At 53.8% G+C, this 18,251-nt stretch overlaps 2 protein-coding genes across 2 annotated transcripts in view; one reads left to right on the top strand and one right to left on the bottom strand.

The window, feature by feature from the left end:
• The first annotated feature begins 694 nt into the window (after positions 1–694).
• Positions 695–9,600, top strand: rpl18 (ribosomal protein L18). The gene is made up of 7 exons (XM_085979548.1): positions 695–789; positions 978–1,064; positions 3,359–3,466; positions 6,566–6,664; positions 9,006–9,129; positions 9,305–9,374; positions 9,469–9,600. Exons 1-7 carry the CDS (start codon positions 787–789, stop codon positions 9,542–9,544), a joined length of 567 nt encoding a protein of 188 aa, XP_085835674.1. The 5' UTR covers positions 695–786; the 3' UTR covers positions 9,545–9,600.
• A 2,580-nt stretch (positions 9,601–12,180) lies between these two features.
• The window catches only part of LOC147084838 (uncharacterized), a 38,039-nt gene continuing 31,968 nt past the window's right edge, over positions 12,181–18,251 (bottom strand). The window contains exon 4 of the mRNA XM_085979345.1: positions 12,181–13,119. Coding sequence (XP_085835471.1) covers positions 12,181–13,119 — 939 coding nt within the window. The remainder of the gene's footprint in view (positions 13,120–18,251) is intronic.

The following is an 18,251-nucleotide window of genomic DNA, read 5'->3' as shown; positions in this document are numbered from 1 at the left end:
CTGTTTAAAATTAATATTGTTTAAAAGTAATATTGTATGTACCCAACAAATGTCAAATCGATTGACACCTACAGAATGTTGGAAAACTGTACCTTTTTGCTATGTAAGCTTTGGCAATATGGTTCTCTGTAAACTTTCATGCCAATAAAGCATTTGAATTGAATTGAATTGAATTGAATTGAATTGAGAGAGACAGAGGGAGAGAGAGAGACAGAGAGAGTGACACAGAGAGAGAGAGAGAGACAGAGAGAGAGAGAGAGACAGAGAGAGAGAGAGTGGGACAGAGAGAGACAGAAAGAGAGAGACAGAGAGAGAAGGACAGAGAGACACAGAGAGAGAGATGTGGCAGACAGGGTGCCGATCAAGTGGGCTGCTTCATCCGGGATGGTTTCTGCGTTAAACTGCATCTGCCACCTGCCCGCCCATTCCACCAGCCTCCTGAAGTCGCTCACTCTCCTCCTGACTGTACTTCCAAGCTTTGCATAATTTTTGAGACTGTGCTCTGTCCACCCACATCCAAGGTTATTAATACAGATCAAGTACTGACCCCCCTGGTGGAACAGCACATTGTGAGCTGCAATGTGCAGTGCCAGCCTCTGCAGGGGGCGCTTGGAGGAGTGCAGCCCACAATAAATCCAAGTGGGGGGTCCCCCATCTTGTCTGCGCTGCAGGCTCTTTGTTCTGCCAGGCAGGCTTCCTCTCGCGAGACTTGGCGCCTGGCCGGCCGCGGGATTACCCAGAAGCCGACGCGCCGCCACCTCCCTCCTTTCGTCTCAAGCGAGCAAAATGGTGAGCGGCCAGACCGGAGCTGGGCACAATCCGCCGCCATCCGACCCTTTCCGGGCCCCGGACCGACACCGCCATCGGGTCGGGGAGGGTCCGATCCAGGCGGATGGCGCTGAATGGGCGAGCGGGGAGAGGTTTTTGTTGTAAATATTTCGGTTGATTGTTAATCCGATTGTTTTTCTCGGCGGCAGGGAGTCGACATCCGCCACAACAAGGACCGCAAGGTGCGCCGGACGGAGCCCAAGAGCCAGGACATCTACCTGAGGCTGCTGGTCAAGGTGAGCGGGGCGGATGGCGATGGATGGCCGCCGCCCCCCCACTCCTTCTCCACCCATCGCCGCCATCACGCTCGGCTCCCCCCGTCCCCGCCAGTGGGATTCCGCGGGGTCCTAAAGCCGGTCGGGTTCACCTCAGTCAATAACAGTGCACATGCATGTTACAACCCTGGATCTTCTAGGGCCGATTTCAGGGCTTCAGAAGGGTCTTGGGAGTCTGAATTTTGGGTGGTTGATTCTTTCGGGGCTGAATAATAAATTTTGGAGGTGTTTTACAAAAAATATTTTCCAATGCTAACTTTTGGCCGCATCACTTTTTAAACAAGGATATCAAGAGGCCTTGGGAAGGGTGTAGAGGAGATGGACCAGAGATGAGGGACTTCAGTGATGTGGAGAGACTGGAGAAGCTGGGATTGATCTCCTTAGAGCAGAGAAGGTTAAGGGGAGATTGACCAGAATGGTACCAGGGATGAGGGACTTCAGTGATGTGGAGAGACTGGAGAAGCTGGGGTTGTTCTCCTTAGAGCAGAGAAGGTTAAGGGGAGATTGACCAGAATGGTACCAGGGATGAGGGACTTCAGTGATGTGGAGAGACTGGAGAAGCTGGGATTGTTCTCCTTAGAGCAGAGAAGGTTAAGGGGAGATTGACCAGAATGGTACCAGGGATGAGGGACTTCAGTGATGTGGAGAGACTGGAGAAGCTGGGATTGTTCTCCTTAGAGCAGAGAAGGTTAAGGGGAGATTGACCAGAATGGTACCAGGGATGAGGGACTTCAGTGATGTGGAGAGACTGGAGAAGCTGGGATTGATCTCCTTAGAGCAGAGAAGGTTAAGGGGAGATTGACCAGAATGGTACCAGGGATGAGGGACTTCAGTGATGTGGAGAGACTGGAGAAGCTGGGATTGTTCTCCTTAGAGCAGAGAAGGTTAAGGGGAGATTGACCAGAATGGTACCAGGGATGAGGGACTTCAGTGATGTGGAGAGACTGGAGAAGCTGGGATTGTTCTCCTTAGAGCAGAGAAGGTTAAGGGGAGATTGACCGGAATGGTACCAGGGATGAGGGTCTTCAGTGATGTGGAGAAGCTGGGGTTGTTCTCCTTAGAGCAGAGAAGGTTAAGGGGAGATTGACCAGAATGGTACCAGGGATGAGGGACATCAGTGATGTGGAGAGACTGGGGTTGTTCTCCTTAGAGCAGAGAAGGTTAAGGGGGAAGATTGACCAGAATGGTACCGGGGATGAGGGACTTCAGTGATGTGGAGAGACAGGAGAAGCTGGGGTTGTTCTCCTTAGAGCAGAGAAGGTTAAGATGAGATTGACCAGAATGGTACCCGGGATGAGGGACTTCAGTGATGTGGAGAGACTGGAGAAGCTGGGATTGTTCTCCTTAGAGCAGAGAAGGTTAAGGGGAGATTGACCAGAATGGGACCAGGGATGAAGGACTTCAGTGATGTGGAGAGACTGGAGAAGCTGGGATTGTTCTCCTTGGAGCAGAGAAGGTTAAGGAGAGATTGACCAGAATGGGACCAGGGATGAGGGACTTCAGTGATGTGGAGAGACAGGAGAAGCTGGGGTTGTTCTCCTTGGAGCAGAGGTGGTTAAGGGGAGATTGACCAGAATGGTGCCAGGGATGAAGGACTTCAGTGATGTGGAGAGACTGGAGAAGCTGGGATTGTTCTCCTTAGAGCAGAGAAGGTTAAGGGGAGATTGACCAGAATGGGACCAGGGATGAGGGACTTCAGTGATGTGGAGAGACTGGAGAAGCTGGGGTTGTTCTCCTTAGAGCAGAGAAGGTTAAGATGAGATTGACCAGAATGGTACCCGGGATGAGGGACTTCAGTGATGTGGAGAAGCTGGGATTGTTCTCCTTGGAGCAGAGAAGGTTAAGGGGAGATTGACCAGAATGGTACCAGAGATGAGGGACTTCAGTGATGTGGAGAGACTGGAGAAGCTGGGATTGTTCTCCTTGGAGCAGAGAAGGTTAAGGGGAGACTTGTCATTCGGACGAGATGTCAAACCGAGGCCCCGTCTGCTCTCTCGGGTGGGCGTAAAAGATCCCACGGCCACAATTGGAAGAGCCGGCGAGGAGGGAGTTGTCCCCGGTGTCCTGGGGCCGAGAGTGGGCCCGCGGACCCCACAGCTAACCTGGTTAATATCTCGGCACGGGTCGCGGGATCTCGCTGTGCGTAGATTGGCTGGCAGCGTGTGACCGGCTTGTGCGGGAGGGTGGAGGTGCTGTGAGCGTGTGCTGATGTTTTGTTTGTCTTTCTTCTCCCCCCACCACCTCCTCCCCCCCAGTTGTACAGATTTCTGGCCCGTCGATCCAATGCTTCGTTCAACAAGGTCGTGCTGAAACGGCTGTTCATGAGCCGCACCAACCGCCCGCCAATGTCTCTGGCTCGCCTGGTGAGTCTCTCGGGGGCGGGTGGGGGGGTGGTGTTGGCAGGGGCCCTGCCCTCCGCTTAATCCGTTCCAGGGTCCTGGGTGTCACCGTCCCGTGCTAGAACTTCAGAATTAGCAACAGGAGTCGGCCATTCGGCCCCTCGAACCTGCTCCACCATTCAATAAGATCATGGCTGATCTTCGACCTCAACTCCACTTTCCTGCCCGATCCCCATATCCCTCGATTCCCCGAGAGTCCAAATATCGTATCTGTCTTGAATATACTCAACGACTGAGCCTCCACAGCCCTCTGGGGCAGAGAATTCCAAAGATTCACCGCCCTCTGAGTGAAGAAATTCCTCCTCATCTCAGTCCTCAATGGCCGACCCCTTATCCTGAGACAACTCGAAAAAGTCGAGCCCGATAATTGAGGCCCACACTCCCCGGTGCCAGTACTGAGGGAGCGCTGCACTGTCGGAGGTAGATGTATATACTCTAGGACTCGAGCTCCATAATCCAGGCCCACACTCCCCGGTGCCAGTACTGAGAGAGCGCTGCACTGCCGGAGGTAGATGTATATACTCTAGGACTCGAGCTCCATAACCCAGGCCCACACTCCCCGGTGCCAGTACTGAGAGAGCGCTGCACTGTCGGAGGTAGATGTATATACTCTAGGACTCGAGCCCCATAATCCAGCCCACACTCCCCGGTGCCAGTACTGAGGGAGCGCTGCACTGTCAGAGGTAGATGTATATACTCTCGGACTCGAGCCCATAATCCAGGCCCACACTTCCCGGTGCCAGTACTGAGGGAGCGCTGCACTGTCGGAGGTAGATGTATATACTCTAGGACTCGAGCCCCATAATCCAGGCCCACACTCCCCGGTGCCAGTACTGAGGGAGCGCTGCACTGTCGGAGGTAGATGTATATACTCTAGGACTCGAGCCCCATAATCCAGGCCCACACTCCCCGGTGCCAGTACTGAGAGAGCGCTGCACTGTCGGAGGTAGATGTATATACTCTAGGACTCGAGCCCCATAATCCAGCCCACACTCCCCGGTGCCAGTACTGAGGGAGCGCTGCACTGTCAGAGGTAGATGTATATACTCTAGGACTCGAGCCCATAATCCAGGCCCACACTCCCCCGGTGCCAGTACTGAGGGAGCGCTGCACTGTCGGAGGTAGATGTATATACTCTAGGACTCGAGCCCCATAATCCAGGCCCACACTCCTCGGTGCCAGTACTGAGGGAGTGCTGCACTGTCGGAGGTAGATGTATATACTCTAGGACTCGAGCCCCACAATCCAGGCCCACACTTCCCGGTGCCAGTACTGAGGGAGTGCTGCACTGTCGGAGGAAGATGTATATACTCTAGGACTCGAGCTCCATAATCCAGGCCCACACTCCCCGGTGCCAGTACTGAGGGAGCGCTGCACTGTCGGAGGTAGATGTATATACTCTAGGACTCGAGCCCCATAATCCAGGCCCACACTCCGCGGTGCCAGTACTGAGGGAGCGCTGCACGGTCGGAGGTAGATGTATATACTCTAGGACTCGAGCCCCACAATCCAGGCCCACACTTCCCGGTGCCAGTACTGAGGGAGTGCTGCACTGTCGGAGGAAGATGTATATACTCTAGGACTCGAGCTCCATAATCCAGGCCCACACTCCCCGGTGCCAGTACTGAGGGAGCGCTGCACTGTCGGAGGTAGATGTATATACTCTAGGACTCGAGCCCCATAATCCAGGCCCACACTCCCCAGTGCTAGTACTGAGGGAGCGCTGCACTGTCGGAGGTAGATGCATATACTCTAGGACTCGAGCCCCACAATCCAGGCCCACACTCCCCGGTGCTAGTACTGAGGGAGCGCTGCACTGTCGGAGGTAGATGTATATACTCTAGGACTCGAGCCCCATAATCCAGGCCCACACTCCCCGGTGCCAGTACTGAGGGAGCGCTGCACTGTCGGAGGTAGATGTATATACTCTAGGACTGGAGCCCCATAATCCGGGCCCACACTCCCCGGTGCCAGTACTGAGGGGGCGCTGCACTGTCGGAGGTGGATGTATATACTCTAGGACTCGAGCTCCATAATCCAGGCCCACACTCCCCGGTGCCAGTACTGAGGGAGTGCTGCACTGTCGGAGGTCGATGTATATACTCTAGGACTCGAGCTCCATAATCCAGGCCCACACTCCCCGGTGCCAGTACTGAGGGAGCGCTGCACTGTCGGAGGTAGATGTATATACTCTAGGACTCGAGCCCCGTAATCCAGGCCCACACTCCTCGGTGCCAGTACTGAGGGAGTGCTGCACTGTCGGAGGTAGATGTATATACTCTAGGACTCGAGCCCCATAATCCAGGCCCACACTCCCCCGTGCCAGTACTGAGGGAGCGCTGCACTGTCGGAGGTAGATGTATATACTCTCGGACTCGAGCCCCGTAATCCAGGCCCACACTCCCCGGTGCCAGTACTGAGGGAGCGCTGCACTGTCGGAGGTAGATGTATATACTCTAGGACTCGAGCCCCATAATCCAGGCCCACACTCCCCGGTGCCAGTACTGAGGGAGCGCTGCACTGTCGGAGGTAGATGTATATACTCTAGGACTCGAGCCCCATAATCCAGGCCCACACTCCCCGGTGCCAGTACTGAGGGAGTGCTGCACTGTCGGAGGTAGATGTATATACTCTAGGACTCGAGCCCCATAATCCAGGCCCACACACCCCGGTGCCAGTACTGAGGGAACGCTGCACTGTCGGAGGTAGATGTATATACTCTAGGACTCGAGCTCCATAATCCAGGCCCACACTCCCCGGTGCCAGTACTGAGGGAGCGCTGCACTGTCGGAGGTAGATGTATATACTCGAGGACTCGAGCCCCATAATCCAGGCCCTCACTCCCCGGTGCCAGTACTGAGGGAGCGCTGCACTGTCGGAGGTAGATGTATATACTCGAGGACTCGAGCCCCATAATCCAGGCCCTCACTCCCCGGTGCCAGTACTGAGGGAGCGCTGCACTGTCGGCGCCTGCGGGGCGTCCCGTCACCGGGCGAGGGGGTCAGCGAGTCGGGGCGATGAAGGAATCTGAACTTGTTTGTTGTTTGCTCCATCAACCGAAAGATCCGCAAAATGAAAATGTCCGGTCGTGAGAGCAAGACCGCGGTCGTAGTGGGGACGATAACGGACGACGTTCGGATCTGGGATATACCGAAGCTGAAGGTGAGGTAACACGTACTTGGTTGGGGAGGGGCTGCTACTCCTCCAGGTATTGGTGATTGAGAGGGGGGGGCGGCCGTACGGTGGTCTTGGGGGGAGAGAGAGAGATCTTAGTAGTTGCCATGGGTTTTCTGGGGCTCTGTCCGGTATTGAACACTGGGTGGGTGCGGGCCAAGCCAGTGATGATCGTTATCCCTGTCTGAACGCGCGGTGTTGAAACTGTTTACTACCTGAGGCTTGGTCGCAGAGAGTGTTCCCTCTCACCCCTACCTTAACAGGGCACCCGTCAGCAGGACCATCCCGCAGACACGGCGGCGTCGCGAGGTCATAAAGTCATACAGTCATATAGTTATACAGTGAGTGAGTGCCCCTCTGTTCTGAGTATTACAGTAGTGAGTGAGTGCCCCTCTGTTCTGAGTATTAAGGTACAGTGAGTGAGTGCCCCTCTGTTCTGAGTATTAAGGTACAGAGTGAGTGCCCCTCTGTTCTGAGTATTAAGGTACAGAGTGAGTGCCCCTCTGTTCCGAGTATTATGTTACAGTGAGTGCCACTCTATAGAGTCAGAGTTATACCGTACAGAGAGAGGCCCTTCAGCCCGTCGTGTCTGCGCCGGCCATCAAGCCCTGTCTAATCTAATCCCATTTTCCAGCACTTGGTCCGTAGCCTTGTATGCTATGGTGTTTCAAGTGCTCATCTAAATGCTTCTTGAATGTTGTGAGGGTTCCTGCCTCTACCACCCTTTCAGGCAGTGAGTTCCAGATTCCAACCACCCTCTGGGTGAAAAAGTTTTTCCTCAAATCCCCTCTAAACCTCCTGCCCCTTACCTTGAAACTAAGCCCCCTGGTTATTGACCCCTCTACTAAGGGGAAAAGTTCCTTTCTATCCACCCTATCTATGCCCCTCATAATATTGTACACCTCAATCAGGCCCCCCCTCAGCCTTCTCTGCTCTAAGGAAAACAACCCCAGCCTGTCCAGTCTCTCATAGCTGAAGCGCTCCACCCCAGGTAACATCCTGGTGAATCTCCTCTGCACCCTCTCCAATGCAATCACATCCTTCCTGTAGTGTGGCGACCAGAACTGCACACAGTATTCCAGCTGTGGCCTAACTAGCGTTTTGTACAGCTCCATCATAACCTCCCTGCTCTTGTATTCTATGCCTCGGTAATGCCAGCGCATTACCGGCACCCGGCTACCGACCATAGAGCACATATACCAGAAACGCTGTCTACGGAGGTCACGGTCCATCATCAAAGACCCTGCCCACCCCAGCCACAGTCTGTTCGCCCTCCTGCCATCTGGGAGACGCTACAGATGCATTCGCACCCGTACGACCAGATTTTGGAACAGCTTCTTTCCCAGGGCTGTCATCCTACTGAACTCCACAAATAAACTCTAAAGCCTGCGCATCTGCCAATGCACTTTATTATGTTTATGTTTATGTTAATGTATTACAAGCCAAATGTATGTTGAATGTTTAAATGTCTTAATCTAAATGTACACTCTCGCGAGCCTACATTTCGTTGTTCTGCACTTGTGCACTAACAGTGACAATAAAAGTTGATTTGATTTGAAGGCAAGTATCCCATATGCCTTTTTAACCACCTTATCCACCTGTCCTGCTGCCTTCAGGGATCTATGTACATGCACACCAAGGTCCCTCTGATCCTCTGTCTTTCCTAGGGTCTTACCATTCATTGTGCATTCCCTTGCCTTGTTAGTCCCTTCAAAATGCATCACCTCACACTTTTCAGGGTTAAATTCCATTTGCCGCTGTTCCGCCCATCCGACCATCCCGTCTCTATCGTCCTGTAGCCTGAGGCTTCCCTCCTCGCTATTTACCACCCCACCAATTTTCGTGTCATCTGCGAACTTACTGATCATACCTTTTACATTTACATCCAAATCATTAATGTAGACCGCAAACAGCAAGGGACCCAGCACCGATGCCTGCGGTACCCCACTGGACACAGGCTTCCAGTCGCACAAACAACCTTCGACCATCACCCTCTGCATTCTGCCACTAAGCCAGTTCTGGATCCCATGGGCTCTTACCTTCCTGACCAATCTCCTATGCGGGACTTTTTATCAAAAGCCTTACTGAAATCCATGTAAACCACATCCACTGCACTACCCTCATCCACACACCACCCTCATCCACACACCTAGTCACCCCCTCGGAAAATTCAATCAAATTGGTCAGACATTATCTTCCCTTGACAGAGCCAATGCAGATTCACGAGGATGCTGCCTGGAAGGAGCGGATGCAAAGAAAGAGGTGGAGAAATTGCCTGTGTGTGTGAGAGAGAGATGGAAGCTAAATGAACCATTCTCTTTCTCCGCAGGTGTGTGCGCTGCGAGTGACAGATGGGGCCAGACACCGCATCCTGAAATCCGGAGGTCAGATCATGACCTTTGACCAGTTAGCCCTGGCCGCTCCTAAGGGGCAGGGTACAGTGCTTCTCTCAGGTGAGTCGAGTTCCTTCTATACTGTCTCCATCAAACACTCCCAGGGCAGGTACAGCACGGGGTTAGATACAGAGTAAAGCTCCCTCTACACTGTCCCATCAAACACTCCCAGGGCAGGTACACGGGGTTATTGGTGGTGTGGGATTGTCGTGCTCTAACTTCTGTCTTGTTACAGGACCGCGCAAAGGTCGGGAGGTGTACAGACACTTTGGGGCAGCTCCTGGCACTCCACACAGCCACACCAAGTACGTGTTACCTCTCCTTCCATCCGCCCCGACTTTTTACGCTCCCTCCCTCTTTCTCTCCCTCCGTCTCTGATCTCCTGCTTTCTCTCCACAGGCCTTATATCCGCTCAAAGGGCCATAAGTTCGAGCGAGCCAGAGGTCGGAGGGCGAGCCGTGGATACAAGAACTGAGCATCTTCTCTACAATCTATTTCTGTATCAAAATAAAAGTGGAGATTAAACCCGTAGCCCCCGTGTCTCTCCTGTCTTCTTTACCAGTTCTCCCCACAGGCGCTGACCCCCCTCACAGACTCTATAACCCCGGGGGTGGCGGTCCCAGGACACACTCTCGTCTCTGGAGTGATCGCACACTGGTTGAACCCGCACAGTAAGGTGGCCGGGAATAAAGAGACTGGAGGCGATTAAAACTGGAAATCACATTGCTTTAATGAAAACGGCAAGTGGGAATCGAGTCACTACCTGGAGGCCCAGAGGTGGGCTCCGGGCCACCGCAGCAAGAAACACAAGATAAAGACACGTACATCCCCCCGCCCTCCCTCCCCAGGATACCACACGCTCTGGGCACCCGTCTTCCCCAAGGGTATCGCTCACTCTGGCGCTCGCCCCTCACACACTCTACCCGTCTCGCTCGCCCCTCACGCACTCTGCCCGTCTCGCTCGCCCCTCGCACTCTGCCCATCTCACTCGCCCCCTCGCACTCTGCCCGTCTCACTCGCCCTCCACACTCTGCCCACCTCGCACGCCCGTCTCACTCGCCCCACACACACACTGCCCTTCACACACTCGCCCGTCACACTCTGCCCGTCTCACTCACCCTTCACACTCTGCCCGTCTCACTCGCCCTTCACACACTCTGCCCGTCTCACACTGCCCCTCTCACTCACCCTTCACACTGCCCCTCTCACTCACCCTTCACACACTCGCCCGTCACACTCTGCCCGTCTCACTCACCCTTCACACACTCGCCCGTCACACTCTGCCCGTCTCACTCGCCCCTCACACTCGCCCCTCACACACTCTGCCCGTCTCGCTCGCCCTTCACACACTCTGCCCGTCTCGCTCGCCCTTCACACACACTGCCCGTCTCACTCACACTCTGCCCATCTCACTCACCCCTCACACACACTGCCCGTCTCACTCGCCCCTCACACTCTGCCCATCTCACTCACCCCTCACACACTCTGCCCATCTCACTCACCCCACACACTCCGCCCGTCTCACTCGCCCCTCACTGCCCGTCTCACTCACCCCTCACACTCTGCCCGTCTCACTCACCCCTCACACACACTGCCCGTCTCACTCACCCCTCACACACTCTGCCCGTCTCGCTCACCCCTCACACTCTGCCCGTCTCGCTCGCCCCTCACACTCTGCCCGTCTCGCTCGCCCCTCACACTCTGCCCGTCTCACTCGCCCCTCACACACTCTGCCCGTCTCACTCACCCTTAACACACTCTGCCCGTCTCACTCACCCTTAACACACTCTGCCCGTCTCACTCACCCCACACACTCTGCCCGTCTCACTCGCCCCTCACACTCTGCCCGTCTCACTCGCCCCTCACACTCTGCCCGTCTCACTCACCCTTCACACACTCTGCCCGTCTCACTCGCCCTTCACACACTCTGCCCGTCTCACTCGCCCCTCACACTCTGCCCGTCTCACTCTCGCCCCTCACACTCTGCCCGTCTCACTCTCGCCCGTCTCACTCTGCCCGTCTCACTCGCCCCTCACACTCTGCCCGTCTCACTCTCGCCCCTCACACTCTGCCCGTCTCACTCGCCCCTCACACACTCTGCCCGTCTCACTCGCCCCTCACACACTCTGCCCGTCTCACTCGCCCCTCACACTCTGCCCCTCACACTGCCCGTCTCACTCGCCCCGCACACTCTGCCCGTCTCACTCGCCCCTCACACTCTGCCCGTCTCACTCACCCCTCACACACTCTGCCCGTCTCACTCGCCCCTCACACACTCTGCCCGTCTCACTCACCCCTCACACACTGCCCGTCTCACTCGCCCCTCACACACTCTGCCCGTCTCACTCACCCCTCACACACTCTGCCCGTCTCACTCACCCCTCACACACTCTGCCCGTCTCACTCGCCCCTCACACACTGCCCGTCTCACTCGCCCCTCACACACTCTGCCCGTCTCACTCACCCCTCACACACTCTGCCCGTCTCACTCGCCCCTCACACACTGCCCGTCTCACTCGCCCCTCACACACTCTGCCCGTCTCACTCACCCCTCACACTCTCTGCCCGTCTCACTCACCCCTCACACACTGCCCGTCTCACTCGCCCCTCACACACTCTGCCCGTCTCACTCACCCCTCACACACTCTGCCCGTCTCACTCACCCCTCACACACTCTGCCCGTCTCACTCGCCCCTCACACACTCTGCCCGTCTCACTCACCCCTCACACACTCTGCCCGTCTCACTCACCCCTCACACACTCTGCCCGTCTCACTCACCCCTCACACTCTGCCCGTCTCACTCGCCCCTCACACACTCTGCTCCTTCCCTTCCCCCAGACATCTCACACACTCTGTCTCTCCCTCTTCCCCCCACCACCCAATGGCACTTCACTCTCTGTCTCTCTCCCCGCCCCTCCCGCAGAAATCACTCTGTCCATCTTCTTGCCTCCCCCGGGGCATCTCCCTTCCTGTGCCCCTCACACTCTGTCTCGCCTTCATTCATCCATCCACCACACCAATGGCACTTCACCCAAGCGAATTCAGAAATAAATCAAGATTTTCTCACATGCAGGAACAGAGGCCCCCCTAAACCAAAACCTCTGACCCCCTCACTGGGGAGGAGGGGAGGGGGTGGTAAACTGGTCTCCCCCACGGGCACTGACCCCTTGCTTTGGGGAGAGGGGGAGTGACAGCGTTAGTGAGTTGCCCAATGGAGAGGTTGGACATGTTCCCTTATTAGGAGGTGGAGGTCTTCGGATCAGATGGGCAGGTCCAACAACAAAGCCCGGCTGCCTACGGAAAGATGAAACCCGCCATCCTGCCTGGCCAGGACGCCAGCTATCTTGGCGCACAGCAAGATCCTGCCGGGATGGAGTTGGAAGGAGAGAGGGAGATCCCCCTGGGGGAGTGCGGGAATCTTGCCCGCCCCCACCCCAGACACGGTGAATTATTTTTACCGCAATCCCATCGGTTCGTGGAGCAGGCAGGCCAGGTAGGAGCAGATGGTCCAGGCTCGGTCGACCTGTGTCTCCATGGTGCGGGGGTAGATGCACTTCAGGAATCGGAAATTCAGGACCTTGTCGACGTGACTCCGGACGCTCAGCATCTGCCGCGTCAGCCCCCGCTGCTCCTCCGTCAGCGAGCCCTCTTGGAAGAAATCCGGCAGCTTCAGGATGTCCCGGCCCCCCCCCCTCCTCCTCCTCCCTGGCTCCCCGCTCCTCCCCGCCTTCCTCCTCCTCCTCCTCCTCCTCCTCCTCCTCCATCATCTCCTCCTCCTCCAGCAGCCCTTCCTCGCCCCGCCTGGCCGTGATGCCGAAGGCCAGGCTCGAGGCGAAGGTCATGTAGCCGCTGGGGGAGGCCAGGGCGTAGCCGCGCCTCACGTAGTGGTTGCGGTAGGGCTGCGTGGAGTCCGGCCGGGCCCGCTCCTTGGCTTGCACCTCGAAGAAGAGGTCGGTGCAGTCGAGCAGGGTCAGGGGCCTCCCCCGGTGCTGCACTGTCCTCTTGGGCTGAAAGACCTCCACGTACTTGGGGCTGCACATCACCGGGATCTGCAACGGGAAGTGAAAAAGGAATAAGGGGAGAGAGAGAGAGGGAAAAAAAAATTCTGGCTCGGTGGCGCCACCTGGTGGACGAAGACTGTCACTGCACCGTGACTGTTTACATTAAAAAATTGAATGGAGGAAGTGCTTCACGTTGGGACACAATGGAATCATCGGAAGGTTAGGTGCTGTTCTAGTCTACATATACCTTGGTTAGACTACACTTGGAGCACTGTGCACAGTTCTGGTCTCCATACACCTCGGTTAGACCACACTTGGAGCACTGTGCACAGTTCTGGTCTCCATATCCCTTGGTTAGAACACACTTGGAGCACTGTGCACAGTCCTGGTCTCCGTATACCTTGGTTAGACCACACTTGGAGCACTGTGCACAGTCCTGGTCTCCGTATCCCTTGGTTAGACCACACTTGGAGCACTGTGCACAGTTCTGGTCTCCGTATACCTTGGTTAGACCACACTTGGAGCACTGTGCACAGTCCTGGTCTCCGTATACCTTGGTTAGACCACACTTGGAGCACTGTGCACAGTCCTGGTCTCCATATACCTTGGTTAGACCACACTTGGAGCACTGTGCACAGTTCTGGTCTCCATATACCTTGGTTAGACCACACTTGGAGCACTGTGCACAGTCCTGGTCTCCGTATACCTTGGTTAGACCACACTTGGAGCACCGTGCACAGTTCTGGTCCCCATATTGAAAAGGATAGGGCAGCTCAACATTCCTGGTTACAGGGTTTTCAGACGAGACAGTGAGAGGGTTAAAAAAGGAGGGGGGGGGGGTCGCAATATTGATTAAAGAGACAATTACAGCTGTGAGGAGGGAGGATATCTTCGAAGCATCATCAAATGAGGCCATATGGGTTGAACTGAAAAACACAAAAGGGGCGATCACACTGCTGGGAGTGTACTATAGACCCCCAAACAGTCTGAGGGAGCTGGAAGAGCAAATATGTAGGCAAATGTCTGAGACGTGCAAAAACAGGGCAGTAATAGTGGGGGATTTCAACTTCCCTAATATTAACTGGGATAAAATTAGTGTGAAGGGTATAGAGGGAGCAGAATTCTTAAAATGTATTCAGGAGAACTTGTTCTCTATCCAAGTCAATACCTTGCCCCCAATCCCATGTGCGTGCAAAATTAAGGCACATGGGATTGGGGGTAAGGTATTGACTTGGATAGAGAACTGGTTGGCAGACAGGAAGCAAAGAGTTGGAATAACCGGGTCGTTTTCCGAGTGGCAGGCAGTGACTAGTGGGGTACTGCAGGAATCGGTCCTAGGACCCCAGCTATTCACAATATATATTAATGATCTGGACGAGGGAATTGGATGTAATATCTCCAAATTTGCAGATGACACAAAGCTGGGTGGGAGGGTATGCTGTGAGGAGGATGTCGTGAAACTCCAGTACGATTTGGACAGGTTGGGTGATTGGGCAGAAACATGGCAAATGCACTATAATGTGGATAAATGTGAGGTTATCCACTTTGGAGGCAAAAACAGGAAGCAGATTATTATCTGAATGGTAATAGATTGGGTGAAGGGGAAGTGCAAAGAGACCTGGGTGTTATTGTGCACCAGTCGCTGAAGGTAAGCATGCAGGTGCAGCAGGTGGTTAAGGCGGCAAATGGTATGTTGGCCTTCGTAGCGAGAGGGTTCGAGTACAGGAACAAGGATGTCTTGCTACAGCTGTACAGGGCCTTGGTGAGACCACACCTTGAGTATTGTGTGCAGTTTTGGTCGCCTTACCTGAGGAAGGATGTTCTTGCCATGGAGGGAGTGCAGCGAAGATTCACCAGGCTGATACCTGGGATGGCAGGAATGACGTATGAGGAGAGATTGCGTCGATTGGGCTTATACTCGCTGGAGTTTAGAAGATTGAGAGGGGATCGCATCGAAACCCATAAAATTCTGTCAGGACTAGACAGACTAGATGCAGGAAGGATGTTCCCGATGGCGGGGGAGTCCAGAACCAGGGGTCACAGTCTAAGGATAAGGGGTAAGCCATTTAGGACTGAAATGAGGAGGAATTTCTTCACCCAAAGAGTGGTGAACCTGTGGAATTCTCTACCACAGAGGGCGGTGGAGGCCAGTTCATTAAATATATTCAAGAAGGAGTTGGATATATTTCTTAAGGCTGAAGGGATCAAGGGATATGGGGAGAAAGCAGGGACAGGGTACTGAATTTGGATGATCAGCCATGATCGCATTGAATGGCGGAGCAGGCTCGAAGGGCCGAATGGCCGACTCCTGCTCCTATCTTCTATGTTTCCATGTTTCGCCAGGACGTAGCAAGCCCAACAAGAGAAGTGGCGGTTCTGGACCTAGTTTTCGGGAATGAAGCTGGGCAGGTGGAAAGGGTATCAGTGGGAGAGCATGCTGGTGCTAGTGATCATAATTCAGTTAGATTTAGGGTAGTTATGGAAAAGGACAAGGACAGACAAGGAATAAAGGTTCTCAGTTGGGGAAAAGCATAAGAGATTAGCTTGACTAATCTACTGGAATTTTTTGAGGATGTAACTGGTAGAATAGATAAGGGAGAACATAAGAACATAAGAAATAGGAGCAGGAGTAGGCCAATCGGCCCCTCGAGCCTGCTCCGCCATTCAATAAGATCATGGCTGATCTGATCCTAACCGCCAATCCACTATCACAGAACCATCTCCTGAATCGAACAGAATTAGACACACGAAATAGGAGCAGGATCAGGCTACACGGCCCCTGGGCCCGCTCCGCTACCCACAGGGCCATGACCGATCCGAACCTAGACTCATGTCCAAATTCCTGCCCGCTCCCCGTAACCCTTAATTCCCTTTACTTCTAGGAAACTGTCTATTTCTGTTTTAAATTTATGTAATGATGTAGCTTCTACAGCTTTTTGGGGCAGCATAGTCCATGGACCTACCACCCTCTGAGTGAAGTAGTTCCTCCTCATCTCAGTTTTGAAAGAGCAGCCCCTTATTCTAAGAGTATGCCCCCTAGTTCTAGTTTCACCCATCATCGGGAACATCTTCCCCGCATCCACCCGATCCAACCCCTTCACAATCTTATATGTTTCAATAAGATCGCCTCTCATTCTTCTGAACTCCAATGAGTAGAGTCCCAATCTACTCAACCTCTCCTCATATGTCCATCCCCTCATCCCCAGGATTAACTGAGTGAACCTTCTTTGTACTGACTCGAGAGCAAGTATGTCTTTTCTTAAGTATGGACACCAAAACTGTACGCAGTATTCCAGGTGCGGTCTCACCAATACCTTGTACAACTGAAGCAATACCTCCCTATTTTTATATTCTATCCCCCTAGCAATGAAAGCCAACATTCCATTGGCCTTCTTAATCACTTGCTGCACCTGCATACTAACCTTTTGAGTTTCGTGCACCAGGACCCCCAGATCCCTTTGTAATTCAGTACTTTCCAGTTTCTTGCCATTAAGATAATAACTTGCTCTACGATTTTTCCTGCCAAAGTGCATAACCTCACACTTTCCAGTATTGTATTCCATCTGCCAAATCTCTGCCCACTTACTTAGCCTGTCGATGTCCCCTTGCAGTGGATGTGGTGTATTTGGACTTTCAGAAACCTTTTGATAAGGTTCCGCATAAGAGATTAGCGTGCAAAGTTAAAGCACATGGGATTGGGGGTAAGGTACTGTCTTGGAGAGAGAACTGGTTGGCAGACAGGAAGCAAAGAGTTGGAATAAACGAGTCTTTTTCCGAGTTGCAGGCAGTGACTAGTGGGGTACCGCAGAGATCGGTCCGAGGACCCCAGCTATTCACAATATATATTAATGATCTAGACGAGGGAACTAGATGTAATATCTCCAAGTTTGCAGACGACACAAAGCTGGGTGGGCGTGTGTGCTGTGAGGAGGATGCCGAGAAACTCCAGTATGATTTGGACAGGTTGGGTGATTGGGCAGATGCAGGGCAGATGCAGTATAATGTGGATAAATGCGAGGTTATCCACTTTGGTGGCAAAAACAGGAAGGCAGATTATTATCGGAGCGGCAATAGATTGGGAGAAGGGGAAGTGCAACGAGACCTGGGTGTCCTTGTGCACCAGTCGCTGAAGGTAAGCATGCAGGTGCAGCAGGCGGTTAAGAAGGCAAATGGTATGTTGGCCTTCGTAGCGAGAGGGTTCGAGTACAGGAACAAGGATGTCTTGCTGCAGTTGTACAGGGCCTTGGTGAGACCACACCTTGAGTATTGTGTGCAGTTTTGGTCGCCTTATCTGAGGAAGGATGTTCTTGCCATGGAGGGAGTGCAGCGAAGATTCACCAGGCTGATACCTGGGATGGCAGGAATGACGTATGAGGAGAGATTGGGTCGATTGGGCTTATACTCGCTGGAGTTTAGAAGAATGAGAGGGGATCTCATTGAAACTTATAAAATTCTAACAGGACTGGACAGACTAGATGCAGGAAGGATGTTCCCGATGGCGGGGGAGTCCAGAACCAGGGGTCACAGTCTAAGGATAAGGGGTAAGCCATTTAGGACAGAGATGAGGAGGAATTTCTTCACCCAGAGAGTGGTGAACCTGTGGAATTCTCTACCACAGAAGGCAGTTGAGGCCAATTCATTAAATATATTCAAGAAGGAGTTGGATATATTTCTTGAGGCTAAAGGGATCAAGGGGTATGGGGAGAAGGCAGGGACAGGGTACTGAATTTGGATGATCAGCCATGATCTCATTAAATGGCGGAGCAGGCTCGAAGGGCCGAATGGCCGACTCCTGCTCCTATCTTCTATGTTTCGAGGGGTCAATAAACAGGGGGCAGAGATTTAAAGTCATTGGTCGAAGGAGCTGAGGGGAACTTTCTTCACCCAGAGGGTTGTGAGGGTCTGGAACTCACTGCCTGAAAGGGTGGTCGAGGCAGGGACCCTCATCGCATTTAAACAGTGCTGGGTATGTGCGCTTGAAGTGCCGTAACCCACAGGGCTACGGACCGAGAGCTGGGAAAGTGGGATTAGGCTGGATCGCTCTTTGTCGGCCGGTGCGGTCAAGATGGGCCGAATGGCCTCCTTCTGTGCCGTAGGCTTCTATGATTGTATGATATAGAGGCACTGGAGAAGGTGCTAAATAGATTCACAAGGACGATCCCAGAACGGAGAGGTTACAA

Source organism: Somniosus microcephalus, unplaced genomic scaffold, assembly GCF_052327205.1.
Source record: "Somniosus microcephalus isolate GS21.2 unplaced genomic scaffold, FLI_Smic_1.0 unresolved_chr9, whole genome shotgun sequence".
In the NCBI taxonomy this organism is placed as follows: domain Eukaryota; kingdom Metazoa; phylum Chordata; class Chondrichthyes; order Squaliformes; family Somniosidae; genus Somniosus; species Somniosus microcephalus.
The sequence above is the reverse complement of the archived record's forward strand: the minus strand, read 5'-3'. Positions and strand labels throughout refer to the sequence as shown.

Bases quoted from the DNA above. Each gene is read 5' to 3' on its own strand.
- rpl18 (XM_085979548.1), top strand. The intron at 3,467-6,565 runs GTGAGTCTCTCG...ATCAACCGAAAG, and splicing joins CAATGTCTCTGGCTCGCCTG to ATCCGCAAAATGAAAATGTC. The intron at 9,130-9,304 runs GTGAGTCGAGTT...GTCTTGTTACAG, and splicing joins GGGTACAGTGCTTCTCTCAG to GACCGCGCAAAGGTCGGGAG.